The sequence below is a fragment of the Eublepharis macularius genome, chromosome 10, assembly GCF_028583425.1.
Source record: "Eublepharis macularius isolate TG4126 chromosome 10, MPM_Emac_v1.0, whole genome shotgun sequence".
In the NCBI taxonomy this organism is placed as follows: Eukaryota; Metazoa; Chordata; class Lepidosauria; order Squamata; family Eublepharidae; genus Eublepharis; species Eublepharis macularius.
This window is the reverse complement of record NC_072799.1, coordinates 69,701,950-69,719,390: the sequence shown is the minus strand read 5'-3', so window position 1 is coordinate 69,719,390 and position 17,441 is coordinate 69,701,950. Positions and strand designations below refer to the sequence as shown.

General features: G+C 44.1%; 1 protein-coding gene across 2 annotated transcripts in view; it reads right to left on the bottom strand.

The window, feature by feature from the left end:
* The window catches only part of GALNT7 (polypeptide N-acetylgalactosaminyltransferase 7), a 65,924-nt gene extending 50,668 nt beyond the window's left edge, over positions 1–15,256 (bottom strand). For both annotated transcript variants that reach the window (XM_054989731.1, XM_054989730.1), the window contains exon 1: positions 15,085–15,256. In XM_054989731.1, the coding sequence (XP_054845706.1) occupies positions 15,085–15,210 (126 nt within the window). In that variant the 5' untranslated portion in view covers positions 15,211–15,256. The remainder of the gene's footprint in view (positions 1–15,084) is intronic.
* Positions 15,257–17,441: the final 2,185 nt, after the last annotated feature.

Sequence of the window (17,441 nt, the reverse complement as noted above, 5' to 3'; positions counted from 1 at the left end):
GGACCCATAAAGACTCATGGGGGAGGGCAAATACCATCTTCTCACTAGTCCCTACTTCCTCTCCTCTGCTTTGCCCCCCCAGCCATCCCATCACCACCCCTCCTTCCCCCATTGCCATTATCTCTTCTTCTCCTTCCATTGCTTTCACCTTTTTGCTCCTCCTTCCCCCAGTTGCCTCGTTCTGCTCATCCTCTCAGATCCTCACTCTTTGTTTTAAATGTCTTCTTGTTTAATTCCTTATTATTAATGTCAACTTGTAAGATCTTTGTTAGGATTTGGGGATGAGGGTTAATCCACCCATTTTCCCCCCCCTGTTTCTGGGTTTTTCTGCAATCCTGGGAGATTCTGCACAAACATCTCCCCTTTCTGTACTTCCCATTTATTTACTTCAGCGTATGCTTTGACTTGGTACCAATTCATCACCAATGAACAATATATACAGTCACAGTTTGAGTGGGGTGGGGCCACATCCTGCAGAAAAGTTGGCAGCTCCAATAGCACTGTTCATTGTGCGTCTAGAAAAGAAAGGCAGGGAAGACAAATGAAAGCTATTCTTCCCTGACTTAAGTAAAGGTCACAGATCTATTTACTGTTCCTTTCCCAACTATCTGTAGGTATAACTAGGAACGGACAAGAAAAAAAAGAGCAAGAAATTAACTACTGATGGGTTTTATGCACATGATTAGCATACTATTTACATAAGATACAAAAACAGCCTGCTCAGAATTGGAGGCCTGGCATATAGGATACTCTTAATTACTGAAAATCTATTTTGAGGTCTTCTGCTTAAATGTCATGAGCTTCAGTCAGATCATGCGCATTCATTTCAATGCATCCTGTCCAGCAATATTTAAATATATTACCCTACCTTTCCCAGTAAGTTACTAAAATAGCTTATAACAAATGAGTATAGACTAAAACATTAATGATCTCATTAAAAGTCTTCCCCTAACCACAACATGAATGTTTTGCTACAGAGAGTTCATTCTCTTCATAGCAAGACAACAGGAAGAAATATTTTTCATTACTGAGTACTTCATGTGTTTATCACACCAACCTAAAGAAGCCCCCCCCCCCCTCACAAGTAAAACTAATAGCTATGAGCTATGGCTATACAAGGTCAAACATTTTTGTCCCATCAGTATAAAGTCTGATGGATTTCTGCAGTCACCATATGAAGTCTGAGGACAAGAAAGCAGATTGTTCTGGTGCAACAACAGTGGTAGAGGAAAAGCATCGTAAGTCTGGGCAAATGACTGCCCTTTAGAAACCTGCTGCTGTGCCAGTGATATTTATGATTCATTTATATGTACATTTTAAATGCCCTGGGAATATGTTGCACGTCTGTTATTCCTTAGAGACAAGCCCTTGCTTGCCACACATATGCAGGGTTAAGGAGGTGTTTTCTAGACATTATCACAGCTAACATTATATATTATAAATCATTCAGAAGGAAAACATAGCTTTGAGGGCTTTGGGCTATTCAGGGCCAAATCTCCTGAGAAGCCTACACCTCTCAGTTTTAAAATGCTATCTTAAGAATACTGTAAGCCCCACCATGCAGACCTGAGTTGAGCTACTTAGGAGTCTGCTCTCTTAATCTTGATTTGTTCTCTGCTAGCATTCAGGCATCCAGAGACAGACCTAGTGAAAAGAAGGTGCAGGACTGACTCCTCTCTTCCACCCCACCTTGGTGTTCCGCTGAAACCGTATGCAGTACAAGCAGCCTTTTGCTGTCACCAGTGACCATGCCGGAAACAACCACAAGCACCGGACCGATGATGATGAAACAATTCCTAAATTCTGGTTTACAAATACGTTTGTGTGAAGAACCAGTATAGGCATTGGGCATGACTGTTAAAATGAAGGAAAGGCTTGGGTTTTCAATGGCTCTCACTTTGTTCCTTAGGACAAAGTTATAGTTTGCTGCTGAGAATACAGTGTGTGTGTGTGGGTCAGGTGCTTAGCATCACCTGTCATACCCAGCAACACCCTGCTGTCATGATTGTGGTATAATGTTTTATGTTATGGTTATGGTTAAATGCTGAGGCTATTCTTTCACTGGACTGCAAATGTTACACAACCTGCGATGTGAAACAATGCAAGGGAGGCATTTGTTCCTGCTGTTATCTATAATAATAATAACAACATTCGATTTATATGCCGCCCTTCAGGACAACTTAATGCCCACTCAGAGTGGTTTACAAGGTATGTTATCATTATCCCCACAACAAAACACCCTGTGAAGTGGGTGGGGCTGAGAGAGCTCCAGAGAACCGTGACTAGCCCAAGGTCACCCAGCTGGCTTCAAGTGGAGGAGTGGGGAATCAAACCCAGCTCTCCAGATTAGAGTCCTGCGCTCTTAACCACTACACCAAACTGCTCCTCTGAACTGCACCAGGGCCTCTCTCCTTAGTCTGGGAAGAGGGGCCTGCCCAGATGTCATGACCTTGAAATTCTGCTGTTTTCCAGCTTAGATGCTTTCCCACTGAGCTTAGCTGACCGTTAGACTGGGAGGAGCGGGGGGGGGGGAGGATTTTAGAATTTGCCCACGCTTTGGAAGCCTATATAAGTTTGATGCTTGCATGTGAAAATTATTCCTGACAAGGAGGGAGTAAGCTCATGATACCAGCAGCTTTTCAATAAAGTTCTTTTACTGCCTGCAGTGAAGTCTTTTGAGAGTTGCTTGGCAGATCCTTACAGCGTGTGTGTTCTGGAGGGGGGGGGAGTGCATGCAGGGAGTATGAAAATATCATCTGTCTGACAGTCTTGCCACAGACCCACATCAAATATAAACCTGCATATAGTAATAGCAACTTGGGTGGCTAGGTTGACTGTTTACGGCAGGCATCCTTAAGGTTTGTGTGCTCAATGGACCAGCAGAAACAAAATAAGGGGGAAAATGGTGATGCCATATCACTTTGGGTTTCAGACTTGAAAGTGACATCACAAAGCTGTGCAATGCCCTAGACATTTGCCACATATCTATGGTAAAAACCAGGGACTCGTAACCCTTTAAACTGCCATTTCATTAGTAACAGGTAGTTAATCCATTCCTAAATTAAAGTACATTCTTCTATGAATCATCTTACTTTCCGATTCAACGTTCACGTGACAGTTCAGAATATTAAGATACTAAGTTTGGATCATGTTGAAATGAACCATAAGCGCTCACAGAGAGCAACTTTCTCTTTTTCATCCTGCTGTATCCCAAAAAGCCCCCTTCCCCAAAATGCTGCTCCTGGGGGACAGGAGACCCCCCCAGAAGCTGATAAAGGGGGAATTGGAGGACTATAGTGGAATGGGGAAAACCTCCCCTCTTATGTCCACAAATCTGTTTAATACTATCTAACCCACTGACTCTTAAACTTGGCACAGTTTGAGGCCTGTCCTCAATCTCTCTCGTCTTCAGACTGATACAATGTTCAGAGACGAAAATTTCGTATTTATGTAAACCAGGCTGAGAACAATAATGGATTTACATCAAGGACAATCTGCCACAGTGTAATAGATGGGGGAGTAGAGATGGGAGGGGGAACATAATAATGAGAAAAGCATCTCACCTATTTGAAAAGTTCCTACGGAATAGGTGTTTGAGCAGATACCAGATGAAGCAATTAAAAGGAACACACTAAATAAAATTCATCATAAATTCATGCTTAAGAAAACCATGCCAGGATCGGCATTAAGTTTCATCTCAAAATTCAGCAAGAGAACCAATAACAAAACATAATCAAACCAACCACAGAGTATCTTCTTGATAACAAAATTTTTATGATAGTATTTTTACCAGTACGATTTTGATCATTTAATTGCATCCTCCTCCTCTGTCTCTGGAGATAGTCTCTATAGTCCAGCGCTATTCATTTTGCATATTAAAAAACCGTATCATGCTTTTGCCTTAATTACACTGTGACCCTACTTGTTCATTTCACACACAAATATTATTAAGCATCTCTCTTCAATCTACACAAAAGGCAGGGATTTTAGAAACAAAACAGAATCCTCTTATGTCTGGTATCAAGGGCTTGAAGTCATGCGCAACAGTCATCTGCGATACCTATCAAAGTCGGACAGATAAAATATGAGAAGGCAGAATGCAATGCATCAGTATTAAAAGACGGATATTACAAACAATGCCACATATTGTTCCACATGGTATTATTCAGAATCTCACTGTTAAAAATTGCTTTCCGCCTTGTCTGACATTCAACTATTCTCTGAAGTAATATATTGTTTAAAAATATCTAATCTCACTTTTAAACTCAATCAGAATCCTTCATTGAATGAAGAATAGGAATTAAATACACTGCAAGTGGAATGCTTTCTGGGGAGTAATAGTTATTCTGTGCTGCGACATTTTAAATATCGCTAGAGAGACTTTATAAATGGACACTTGGCAGCAACTTCAAAGCACTGCCCAAGTGCCTGCCTGTAGATTCCCTTTCTCAGCTTTAAGTGAACTTTGATCTCCCAGCCCCACCCCTGCTGCAGATGTCACGAATGTCTATTGAAAATGTTATCTTTAACTTTACACAAGTGCAGGATGTCTTCTTGAGTACAGCAAATGATTTCCAAAAAACTGTAGCATGTCAGTAATTTGATCTCTGTAGACTGATAAGCCCAGGGGCAGGGATACTACATATGAAACCCTGCCTTGCTGCCTGGCGCAGCACATAGAGCAGCAGCACTGGTGGACAGATTACTGCCAAACTCAGAGTGGTGAACGAAGTCAGTGTTATTATAATCCCCACAATACATCTGGGGAGCTAGGGCTGAGAGGAGGGGCTTACCTAAGGCCACCTGCAGAGTTCGTGGCAGCAGTGGGAGTTGAACTAGCAGACTGCCAATTCACAGTCCAGCCACTTAACCACTAAGCCACAGCAGCTCTTAACAGAGAACTCTTGCTGCATGTTGGTGATCACAGACTTACTGAACTGAGCTGGCACTTCTTAATGGGAAAATGACAGGATCTACGTCCTGTTTTATCAGATTCCAAACAAGGTTTAGAGGAACCTGATAAAGTGGAATCAGTTTATTCTGATCTGCTACATTAACACAATCAGTCTATAGGGCATCAACAAAAACTTTCATAAATAACTGGATGCTAGATGTAAAAGCCTCAGGGAACATCAATCCCCAGTTTAAATTTGACCTTAGCCATCAACTTACTGGGTGGCCTTAGGCAAGCCACTATTCGCATCATTCTCCCCCACTGGTAATACAGTAGGGATGGAAGCCTTTAGGGAAAGTGTCATATAGATACTAAGTCTTATCAACAGAAAACTCCTTTCATTTTCCGCATTTATAATCCCTTTCAGAGCAAACACTTTGAAGCATTTGTTCTCTCTCTCCTTTTGGCAAAGCATTATCAAGCACTAAAGTTTATACAGCCAGGGACATAAGGAAGTTTTTTTTTTCCCCTGGGTGTGCAGAGCACCAAAATTATATCTCCTTTTACCCATGCCCCACCATATGTACACCATAGAATTTTTTCTGGTGAGCCAAAAAAAATGGTCAGTGACAACTTTTAAAAATCAGAAACACTACAACTGCATGTTCATACTTGTCATGTATCCTTAAACCCAATGCTGGTCCACATGAGTTTGCAAGTATTATTGAATGACTGTAGAGTGCAGACAGATGGTAACAGAATTAAGAATATATTTGAATCTAGTGCACTAGGATGAGATGCTAGCTACCTTTTTCATATAAACCTAGTTATCAATGGATACAAAACCATCTTACTATGTTATACACAGCAAGCTCATGCCATTGTTTCATGCTCACGCCTATCAGGACAAGGGAAGGTAACTAGAAACGGGTTTAAGCTGCGAAGCTGTCTCTGGGCAAGTCTAGATCAGAATATGGTCTTTGTCCTATTCCATCTAGGCCTTCCCAGGCCTGTTTGTGAACTGGGAAAGGCAGGTAGGTTCTTGGAACAACAACAGCTTCCTCTCCTTTTGAAGCCTAAGCCCAGCAGAACATTTCATAGGTTCTGCTGGTCTTGGGGCTACTTGTTGAAGAAAAAGAAACCTGTTCCTCCACCTCTTCTGCAGTGCCTGGGCGAGGCTAGAGGATCTTGCTGCCAGCCAGCAGCCATAGGAAGACCCACTGCCATTAAGCGCAGAGCAGTATTCAGCTTCTCAGCCCCACTAACCCCCCACTCTCGCTCTTCCATGAGAACACAGGCAGACCAACCACATGCAAATGCCTCCCCCTGCCATTCCCCGCAGCCAACAGAATTCTTTGGTATGGAGGAGGGAAGCTCTCAGCAACTGATCCAGAGGAGTTAGCCGTGTTAGTCTGTAGTAGCAAAATCAAAAAGAGTCCAGTAGCACCCGGTTAGTCTTAAAGGTGCTACTGGACTCTTTTTGATTTTTCTCAGCAACTGAGTTTCTGTACAGTTACAGGAGCCAATGACTACCCATATGGGCTCCCCATTCATCAAGGACGGTGGAAAGGTGATCTCTACGGTATGAATACATAACTTCTCTTTGTAACATCATCATAATACGGACATTTCCATTTCCCCCTGGCAGTTAAACCCATTCAGTCAAGCTGGTCATCGAAAAAGTTACTTAATTCTCAACACATTATTTGCCCCACATACACTTGCTTCTCAGCTTTTCCTCCTCTCGTCTGTAATTTGCTAAATAGCACCATTCTTTGTATGTTTACACAGCAGTCAGCCCTACAGACATCAATCCAACAAGGGAGAGGTGGGAAGACAAGGAAAAGAAAAATAGCATTCGGATGCATCTCCCCAATCAGCCTTAGAGTGCACCATAGTCCAGGAATTAAGTGCATTCTGCTATGCAGCACCATCTAAGAGAGATAGATGTGACTGGCTCAAGGTGACCTGGGAAGCTTCATGACTGATGGGTATCTGATCAAAGGACTGCCCTTTGTTTTCCCTGCAGCATCATAGTGCTTTCACACACCACACCACCCAAGTTTTCTTTCACTTTTCTGTGATCTTTCCCAAACTTTCTGTTGGGAAGGATTGCATCAAAGCCCGGCTAGTTGCCTTCTGGCCAGGACAGTCTGGATTGCCTGAGTTATTTTATCTGCCTCAAGAGCAGTCCTGGTTGCCACTGTGCAGCCTTGCGGAAAATGTCCATTATCTAGCCCTCTAACCACTGTACCAAATTGGCAATGGGAAGGGGGACAGAGCAAGTCTGGCAAACACTGAGCCCACCAATACTGGCTGCAGCTCCACCAGCACTTAGTCCAATCTTGTCCTTCAGGGCTTGCTAAAAACAAAGACGTACTAACTGCACAGCTGTCCAATCCTTCCCCGCTCCCAGCTCAGCTCAGCCCAGAAAAGCCAGGTGGGAATCTGCTATACCTTCCAGATCCGGCAGGAGGAAAAATAACATTATGTGATGTTAATGTTGAATTCTTCAGAATGCCCAATTTCTCGTTTCTAGGGGTGCACAGAGAAATGCATCCATAGCACCCCTGTTAGTTACAGCCACGTATACAGCAAAAGTCTTGCGCGTGAAATGGAGATAATTCTTGTATAAACATTGTTCAAGTTCTTGCATTCAAAAATACAGAACGAACCATGTGTTTAAGATTGCAGTTATCAGAACAGCTGAAAAAGTACTTCTAAAGAGAACAATAGTTAAATTGCTTTTTCAAACATTCAAATTTCTTAAACTAAATAACAATTCACATAAATGATCTCTGAAGCAGTATGCTGCTTTCTTTATATAAAGACATATTAGGTACACACTTAGTAAACATATTCCTAATATATTATTTTTATACATATGTAGAAAACATGTTCCCTGATCACTGCATTATTATGAAACATAAATGTAACAGATGCTTTATTTTACTGTAAAGGTACAACTGTAAACAAAACCATTATTAAACCCATTACTCAAAGGCCAGTTTGGTGTATTGGTGCAAGCTGCTGGACTGTGGTCTCAGAGGTGCAGGCCTGAATCTCATTTTGTTGGTGAAGCTCACTGAGTGACCTTGGGCCAGTCATTCTTTCTCAGCTTTACATACCTCGCAGGATAGTTGTGAAGAAGTGGGGAAAACCGTGCGCCACTTTGGGTCCCCATTGGGATGAAAAGTGGAGAATAAATCAATATAAATAATTTCTGGATGATCTAGAAAATTTAAACTTGTGTTCAAGAGAACCTTTCCGCTGTTTCTGATTCAATTAGGAAATAAGCAGATGATCCTAAAACATCTAAAGCTTAACACAAGATGCTGTTCTCAATTAGAATTTCAAATATATTTTTAAGTATATTCGTTGCAAAAACGTTCAGATTCCCAGGAGCAGTCTTATACAGTCTGCATAAGTATGCAGGCAGTTCAGTCCCATCCCCATTGCTGTGTTGAAGGGAATCCTAGGGCAGCGTGCACGGAATTGCTGACTGCCAGGCACTAGTGTTACATTTTGGAGCCCAGATGGTCATAAGCCTAGGCTTTTCCCAGCAGTATTACGGACACGGAAATTCTACAACAATTTTAAGACAAAAACAATTCAAATTACAGTTTCACCTGCCATATTGGTTTATAATGGTAAGTACATTTTGTTACGCATTTAAACATTTACTGTTAGCACTGACAAACTGCTAACAGACAAAATAAACACTGGCTGGGATCCAAGGAACCCCTGCATGGAATTAGCAGGTGGTCTGACACGCAAAGTAGACGTTGCCAATTTTTGGTCTGCGTGCCCTCATGCACCACAAAATACTGTTCTGGAGGATTTTTTGGGCTTCAGGAATCCCTGGGGAGTAGGCAATGGGAAGGAGGGTCAGAAAAGTTCCACTGTGCACAGCCATTTAAAACCTGTGGTGGCACTGCAAAGAAAGGGTGGGTGGGAACGTATAAAGGTAAAGCTTTCTTACTTGTTTTATTTGTATCCTACCCCACCAAGCTACATCCCCACAACAACGCTGTGATACAAGACTACCCTCAGACACAGCGACTGGCCCAAGATCACCCAGTGAGCTTCGTTGCCAAATAGACATTTGAACCCAAGCCTCACTGGCTCAAGTCTGCTAATTTTGCTCCCTTTCATTTCCTTAGATTTAAAACCAGCTGATAACATGAGCCACTTCCTTGTACGTTCCACAAGCTACTTCCTTGTACATTCCTGTTTCTCCGTCCTTCCCATTCCAGATCCATTTTCAGCAGGGTGGAGGAAAAGATAAATGTGCCCAGGGGCAGCTTGACTTCCCAAGAGGCCCTAACAGTGTTACCCTAGCAACCCTCCAACAAAGACCCACAACCCTACACTTTAATTTTAGGAAACAAACCAAACAATTTGAGCCCAGCAATCCTGCACAAAGCCTTTTCTGGCAACAGAATACAGTTTTCCAGCCTAGGGTTGAATACAGATGATTGAGGTGACAAGAAGGTCATCCGGTACACACCCTATCTATAAGTAAGAAAGTCATCTTTTATACACCCTATAGGTAGTCAGGAAAGAATGCACTATGATTGTTTTCCATTTCAGACCTGTTCTTACATTGCTTTTAAAAAACATCCCACATGAGACTTCTTACAAATGACCCGAGATGGCTTTCGCTGCTTGAATGAAGCTGAAAGTGTGCATTCAGAGAAACACATCAGTAATCCTGCTGCTTTTGCCTGACACTCAAGATTTATTACAGCCTTAGTGCTGAAGTTAAAGATCTTGTTCTGCAGTCATTGTCAATGTTTCGTCATCAGTGTATCCCTTCAAATTTACAATACCTCACTGCTATACTAGCTGACAGCATTCTTGAGGACAACAAATAAATACTATATGTAATTAATGTAATGCATGTCATTTAATACTCGTTAAAAATACAATCCTATATTTTATCACTATAACAGCATATGACAGCCAATATGGTGTAGTGGTTCCTGTACTGGACTAGCATCTGGGAGACTCCAGGTTCGAATACCCACTCTGCCATGGAAACCTGCTGATGATCTTGGGCCAGTCACACACTTTCAGCCTTACCTACCTCACAGGGTTGTTGTGAGGATAAATGAAGGTGAGGAGAACTAGATAAGCCACTTTGTGTCTCCCACTGGGGACTACGGCAGGGTACAAATGAAGTTAATAAATAAAATAAGTAAATGAGCAGGTTACCATTTGCAACCTATCTCCAATACACCTTATTCCAGACTTGTAAGTAATGCAAAATTTGCTAGCAGAAATGTTCACCAGCCCACACATACCTATGGACATCTGCTGTAGTTCACATATACCTATGGGTAATCAATTGTGGCCATAAAGAAAAGCTGAACTGATTCTTTTTCAGTTTGCAAAAACTTTTGTCTGCTTGCCTAGGAGCGAATCTTATTATCTAGGCAAATAGTAAGCAGCTACCCACAAGTCTGTCTTAATCTAACCTTGAAAAACACTTTTTATGCAGAAAATATTATACCAAACTTAGTACCAATGGTACAAACCAGGATTTTTCTTTTCCATTCAAAACTGTGCAGCTCTAACACTTCTTATAAACCCTGTTTTAAAAAACACATTTCAGCTATTTTCAGGGAAAATGTCACATGATTACACCAATACATCTTCACACTGAGGGAAATAAAGAAAAAAAATACCCAGCGTTTCAAGCAAATTCATGCACAAAATGTTTTGTCATTTACTTCCACCAAACCCTCTCCTCTGCAACAGATGCATGAACCCTTCCTTACACCACACCGAAAGGATCGACTATATCAGCCTTTTAATGTACAAAATGCTGCACAGGTTTTTCCCCCTCTTGCTTGCCCTTACAACAACCCTGCAATTTTAATTTACATCTTTTCTACTCTATTCAGCTGAACAAAAGCAGCTGCTACCACAGCCAGTTGCAGAAACACTTCAAGTTGCATTTAGAATCTATATTAAACCAAGCCAGTTTATTCTAATCCACAGTGATTCTCTATAAGAGGACAGAGTTGTTGAACCTGAAAATTTGTTTCCTTGGCCTGGCTTCCTAGAGTATTATTTTTACAAGCTGCCAGCAATACACATTTAAGAGGAAATTCTGCAACCAAGGTACTCAACTGTCCAGGATTTCACAAGCCATACAAGTGTCAGAAAGCAGTGATTTATAGACTTGTTTGAGGCTTGCTCTCTCTTCCCACTTTTTAAAAAATGTATCAGCAGAGACAGTTTTTTTCTTCAAATGGCTGGGACCACAGCTCTCACCTATCACAACAATAGGTGTTCTGTCCATATGTACAACACATTGGTGAACTTATTTTTTTCCTGTGAGCTACCTGTAAACTAATTTTATGGTACACTGCCCTCAGAAAGAGACAGTTTACTGTTAAATAATTATTTTTAGAAAATAGTCTTGTAGCATTGAATATTTATTATTTACACATACCATCTACAATCTAGCACAAGCCACAATCTGGTGCTGCAGCAAAATCCTGTTGTATTGGATTGTAGACATGACCAGCAAGCATAATCAATGTTTTCTCCAGAGAAACCTAAAGTTTGCCTTACGTTGAACTGTTAGTAACCACCACCAGGCTTTTACTGCCCAGCTTATGTTTCAACACAGGGTAAACAACATACACCCTAACCAAATAAGAATCTTTGAGTGAAACTTGTGATGTGATTATGTCTCTCCTTCCATTCAGCTTTATAGATTAAATGCTGATCTTGTGCCATCCTAAGGATTATAAAGAAAGGAATAAAGCACAGCAGTCATTCTGAACATGGTGATCCAGAAAGACCTAAATTCAATTTCAGGGGCCATTCAAGACATCAAGGTTACAGCCATACTGGTGCTATATGAATTAAGATTACCTTGAAGACAATTGTTATTGCAGTAGCGATTAAGATTCCTCTACTATTCTGCCCTGTGATGGCAAAATCCTGGTTGTCACATAAGCCACGGCACAAAGACATTTCTCTCTAGGATCCCTAGGGTTGGATTCAGTCAGCTTTCTCACTCAATCTAATCCAACTGTTCTCCTTACTGTAGCACCCATCCCATATGACTTTTGACCATGCAAGTTTCATGCTCCCCCCCGCCCCTCCCGGCACAGCTTTTTTGGTAGAGTGTGATTTGAACTTTAATAAGCTATACAACCTCGTAATGCTAAGAGGGCAACACATACTCAGTGTGTTACCTTTGGTTCCTAGCTGGATTCACAGAAAATAAGGCAAACATCATTAAACATTTCTAAATCGCACAGACTCTGTACTCCATTAATAATACTTACAAGAGTGCTACATTTCCCCTAACAAGATCATGTTCAGTGACGTCACAGGAAGATGTCTCCTAGTTTTTTTCCTCTCTACTTTTGACAAGACAAAAATAGTCTCTTTGGGAGGACAGAACTACCTTGAGAAAGAATGAAACTGTCTCACAGTTCCATCAACAAGTAGTAAAAGGGAGGTACCTCTCTGTAAAGAAAAGGTGATTCTCCAGTTACCTTCTGGCGTTAACTCCTGTCAGTGACACAAGTACAGGCATTCAAGTGAACTCAAGGTCTATAGAAGTCACACTCACATGAAACTAAAACTTACAGGTTTCTTAAAAAACCAAGATTTGGGTTTTTTAAATCTTTAAAAGATAAATTTGTAGTCCTTACAATGGATAAATAGAAAAATGTATCCATTTGGTTAAATTGTTTAACTGCTTGGAAACCAAAAGGACAAATAAAATGATCCCAAGAGGTATTTCATTTATCATCATGATTCCAAAGCTTCCCCATAATAATTACTAACATTTGGACCCAGCAACTCTGAGTTTCTTGCAGCTGTCATATGCATTTCAGGAAGAACTGCTTAATAAAAACGGAATACTTCACAAGACAGAGTCAAAGCATTCCTACACGTGGCATCAAAGGCCACGGATAATCTGGTGGCTCCTACATTCTTCTAAATATTCTTTTTTATTATGAGTGGCCAAATTATTAGTTAGCTGTACAGTGTGTGCTAATGAACAACTTGCCTAATCTTGCTCTGATTTTAAACACACAGTTAACTACCAGTCTCAACTGAGACATTCGACTCATTCAAAACAAAGCAACAGTTTAAAATCTATCTAGTTTCCAAGGAGTTAAGCCCATCTGGAAAAGCTTAGACAAAAGAAGGCTGCTTTCAGCTCTCTCTACAACTGGCCCTTAGGATCGGAACATTCCCCGAGGGAGCAAATTCTAAAGGTGCTGGATCTGTATCAAAAGCAACCCCTCCAGTCAATGAGATAAATATCAAAGTGTATGCCATTAGCAGTTAAATGTTGCGTTAATTACGTTGGCTGTATATGCTTGAGTCAGAGCCATGCTATTAAGTTTAAAAATAAGCACACATCACCACCTAGTAACCAATGTGAAGGTGACGAAGTCCAGCTGATGTACAAATAATCATCCGCAGTTAAGGGAGTGCAGTGAGAAAATGGGTGTGTGAGCATGTACAAGTGTACTACTTTAACTATTTTGTTCAAGAAACAATCCACATTTGCTCCACTACTTCTTACACAGACTGATGTAGCAGTTAGAGTGTTGGGCTAGGACCTGGGAGAACCAGGTTCAAATCCCCACTCTGCCATCAAAGCTTGCTGGGTGACTCTGGAGTAGTCACACACTCTCAGCCTAAGCTACAAGGTTGTTGGAACTCTGGAAAAATGGAGAGAATGATGTAAACCACTTTCTGTCTCCACTGGAGAGAAAGGTGGGGTAAAATGAAGTAAGTTTTTAAAAACATTAAGATTCTTTCTCTTACCATTGTCAAAACTGCCACTTAAAAAAAAAGTGGTCCTTTCCCTGCACCTTTAAGATCATCCTGACACACAGAAATGTAACATAAGATCTTCCAGGCTTGGAGACCTATGCTTCACCTGCTGAATTTCTGTATTTCAGACTGCCATGTACAGGAGCATAGCCAGCTAAAAAGAAGGTCACAGTCCTAACTAAAGGAAATCAGCATCACCAAGTTTATACTCAGGGTTTCTCAATACCACTCAGGCCCAATGAGATGCTCGCTGAGCAAGTCCTGCATGCGCCTTGGGTTCCCCTTATGCAAAATTAGCACAACAATTCTGTGTATACCTGGTTCCGGATCTCTGATGTGCCAACAAGGTGACCAGAATTAAAACAAGCTACTGAACATGTGCAACACCACTGGAGTAAGCACTTCTTGTCCTCCAAGCTTTACGTTTAAGAAATCACATCAATGTGGTTAGGACTTAGGAGTAAATTTTCACTCTGGCCTTCTAATACATAGCGATGGGAAAGTAGGGTTTCTCATTTGTGTTAAGTTATTGCAAACACAGATATGGCAGATCAGTCGGTGATCATTCAGGCTGAATAAAAAGACGAGTGGGTGATCCTTCTGACTGGAGAAAACCTAGCTCGATAGCTGCCTTTGCCGGTGCCACCTGTGTTGGTAACCGGGCTTCAACCCCTGAGAGAAGAGGCCAGTGGCATCGTCAAAGCGACACATTTTGATTCGAGCAAACGCTGCGGTGGGCTAGAGCCTCCTCGCTTCATCCAACGCAGGAGTTTTGATCTCCGGAAGCTTTTGCCAGAATGATATCAACAAAAACAGAAAAAACGCCCACTAGCCATGTGCCTCAGGACTGCTCTTAAGAGTCGAAGAATAACGACCCCCCCTCCGCCCCCGGTCAAGTGAGGCGCCGTCGATGGCGGGGGGGGATGAGGCCAGCCTTGAGGGAGGGGAGGGGGGCCGCCCCTGCTCCTCCCGACCCCCAGGGGGCCTCCGCAGCAGCGCCCGCCCCGAGCAGAGCCCCTCACGGGCGGGGGGCGGGCAGGCGGCGTCTCCGAAGGCGCTCGGGCTCCTCACAGGTGAGGCGCCCGCCCCGGCCCCGCCGCCAGCAATCCCCCTCCCCCCCCACACACCCCGGAAAGCAGGAGGGCGCCGGCAGAGCCCCGTCCGAAGCCGCGGGCGCCCCCCTCGCAGGCCTCGCCAACGCCACAGGCCGCAGCCTGGGCAGTGACAGCCGAAGCCGCCCCCGCCCGGCCCGGCCGGAGGGAGCGAGCGGGGAGCGGTGGGAGCTCCGAGTCAGTCGGGCGGGCAGGGCCGGCCCCCGCCGCCTCGCCTGCCTCCCTCCCTCAGCCCCTCCGGGCGCCAGGACTCACCGGGACCCTGCCCAGCGGGCTGGGCTCCTCCGCGCGGGGCGAGAGCGACGACCAGAGCAGCAGGAGCCCCAGGAAGGAGCCGAGCAGCAGCACGGCGCGCAGGAGGAAGCCCAGCTTCAGCCGCATCCTCGCTCAGCCCCCTCCGCCGCGGCCGGGCTCCGCGCCTGCCTGCCTGCCTGCCTGCCGGCCCCCGCCCGCCGCCGCTGTTGCGCCTCGCTTGCGCCGCGCCGGGCTCTGCGTGGTCCCCTCCTTCCCCCGCCGCCTCGCCTCGCCTCCTCCCTCTCGCAGGCAGGCGCCTGGCGCCGAGCCCCGCTCCGGCTCTCGCTCCCCGCCCTGCAGCCTCGCTTCTGCCTCTGCCTCCGCCGTCCTCGCTCTGCTCTGCTCTGCTCTGCTGGCTGCTGCAGCCGCCTCTCCGCGCCCGCCGCTCGCTGCGCTCCCTCCCCGCAAACTTTTGAAAGCTCCCTGCCTCCCGCTTTCTTCTCCTTCGCCTCCTCCTCCTCCTCCGCCCGGCTTTCCCCAAAAGCTGCCCCCGCTCTCCCCGCGCCTCCTCGCTAATCTCTCGGCTCAGCCGGCTGCAAAGAAGCAGGAAGTCACCCCGGGCGCCAGGGCTCCACGTGGCCGCGTGAACAGCCCGAAGGGCCGCTTCGGAGAGGCTCGAGGAGGCTGCCTTTTGACACGTCTCCTTAACGAGCTGGATTTGGCAGAGCAAACCTGGCAGGAACTGTGCAAATACCGGGCGGCCGCTGCTGGCTTTGGCAAGGTGGGAAGAAGGATCAGCAGCTTTGCCTGTTCTCGCCGGCCCGGGCTTTATCTTGGCTCGGGCGAAAAGCCTACATTAAAAAGGTGCGGCCAGGACTGTAGCGCTGGAAGAATGGCAAGAAAGAACCGGGTGGCATGAACCAAAGGAAGATGGGAGAGCTGCCACAGGAAATCAAGGGGCTCTGCCTTGTTGCAGCCTGCCAAATGTAACTGTGTTATCACAGATCCAGAGGAGTTCGCCGTGTTCGTCTGTAGTAGCAAAATAGTAAAGAGTCCAGTAGCACCTTAAAGACTAACCAACTTTATGGTAGCATAAGCTTTCGAGAACCTGATGCATCTGACGAAGAGAACTGTGGTTCTCAAAAGCTTATGCTACCGTAAAGTGTGTTACCACAGTAATTCAAAAGGCAGGCCTGGCAAAAGGAAGGTGACCAAAAGAAATTTGTGGAAGAGTATGCTCATACCCTACCACAAATTTTGTTATAGGTGCTACTGGACTCTTGCTCTTTTCTGTTGCTATTCCATCTTGATCTAGCCAAAAGGAACTGTTATTTACTCAGGGTTGGGTTTGAACAGTGGTGGCTTTGGGCATCACAGGTACTGCATTAGGCACTAAGGAGCCCTGATGTACAAAGCAAGGGCAGGATTTTTAGGCAAATCCAACAAGTAATAAATGTAATGACCTCCCTTAGGTCATTTACAATGGGAAGTTACATGTGATTTTGGCACGCCACTTCAGCTCTGTTGACACCCACAATACGTTCCACTGCTGATCCCTGCAAGTAAAAGTGAGGCTGTAGTTTAGTGGACTGTGACTCAGGGACAGAACATCAGCTTGGCATGTAGACGGGTCCTGCTTCAATCCCCAGCATCTCCAGTGAAAAAGATCAGGTAGGAGATGCTGTAAAAGACCTCTACCTGAGACCCTGGGGAGCCAATGTCCATCTGAACAAGCAATACTGACATTGACAGACCCCTGGTCTGTTTCAGCAGAAGGCAGCTTCTATGGCATGTCAGGGCCAAGCTACAAGTGACGAATGACACAGGTTGGACACTTGTCAGCTTCTCTCAAGTTTTGATGGGAAATGTAGGCATCCTAGTCTTGCAGCTTGGCTCGCCAACTGCTGTCCAATGGTGACATCATGAGAATACAAAACTCACTGGAAAGACAAAAATGCTGGGGAAAGTGGAAGGCAGTAGGAAGAGAGAAAGACCCAAAATGAGATAACTTGACTCAATAGAGGATGCCACAGCCTTCGGTTTTCAAGATCTGACCAAGACTGTAAATGATAGGACTTTTTGGAGGTTATTAATTCATAGAATTGCCGTAAGTTGGAAGTGACTTGATAGCACATAACACACATGCATTATTTAAAATACATTAAAAATCATATTTCAGAACTGTATGCTAATCTTATTCTTTGCTTCTGTGCTTGCTGAGTCTAATTAAAGACAGAATATGGTCTCTGCTTTAAATCTATGATCCTTTGAAAAACTTGCTATATCAAAAACACATAAAAATTGCTTCTGGGGGATAAATTACTCCAGAAGTAGAGTAAGCATTGTATGAAGAATGAATTCCCCATAAGAGACCTCAA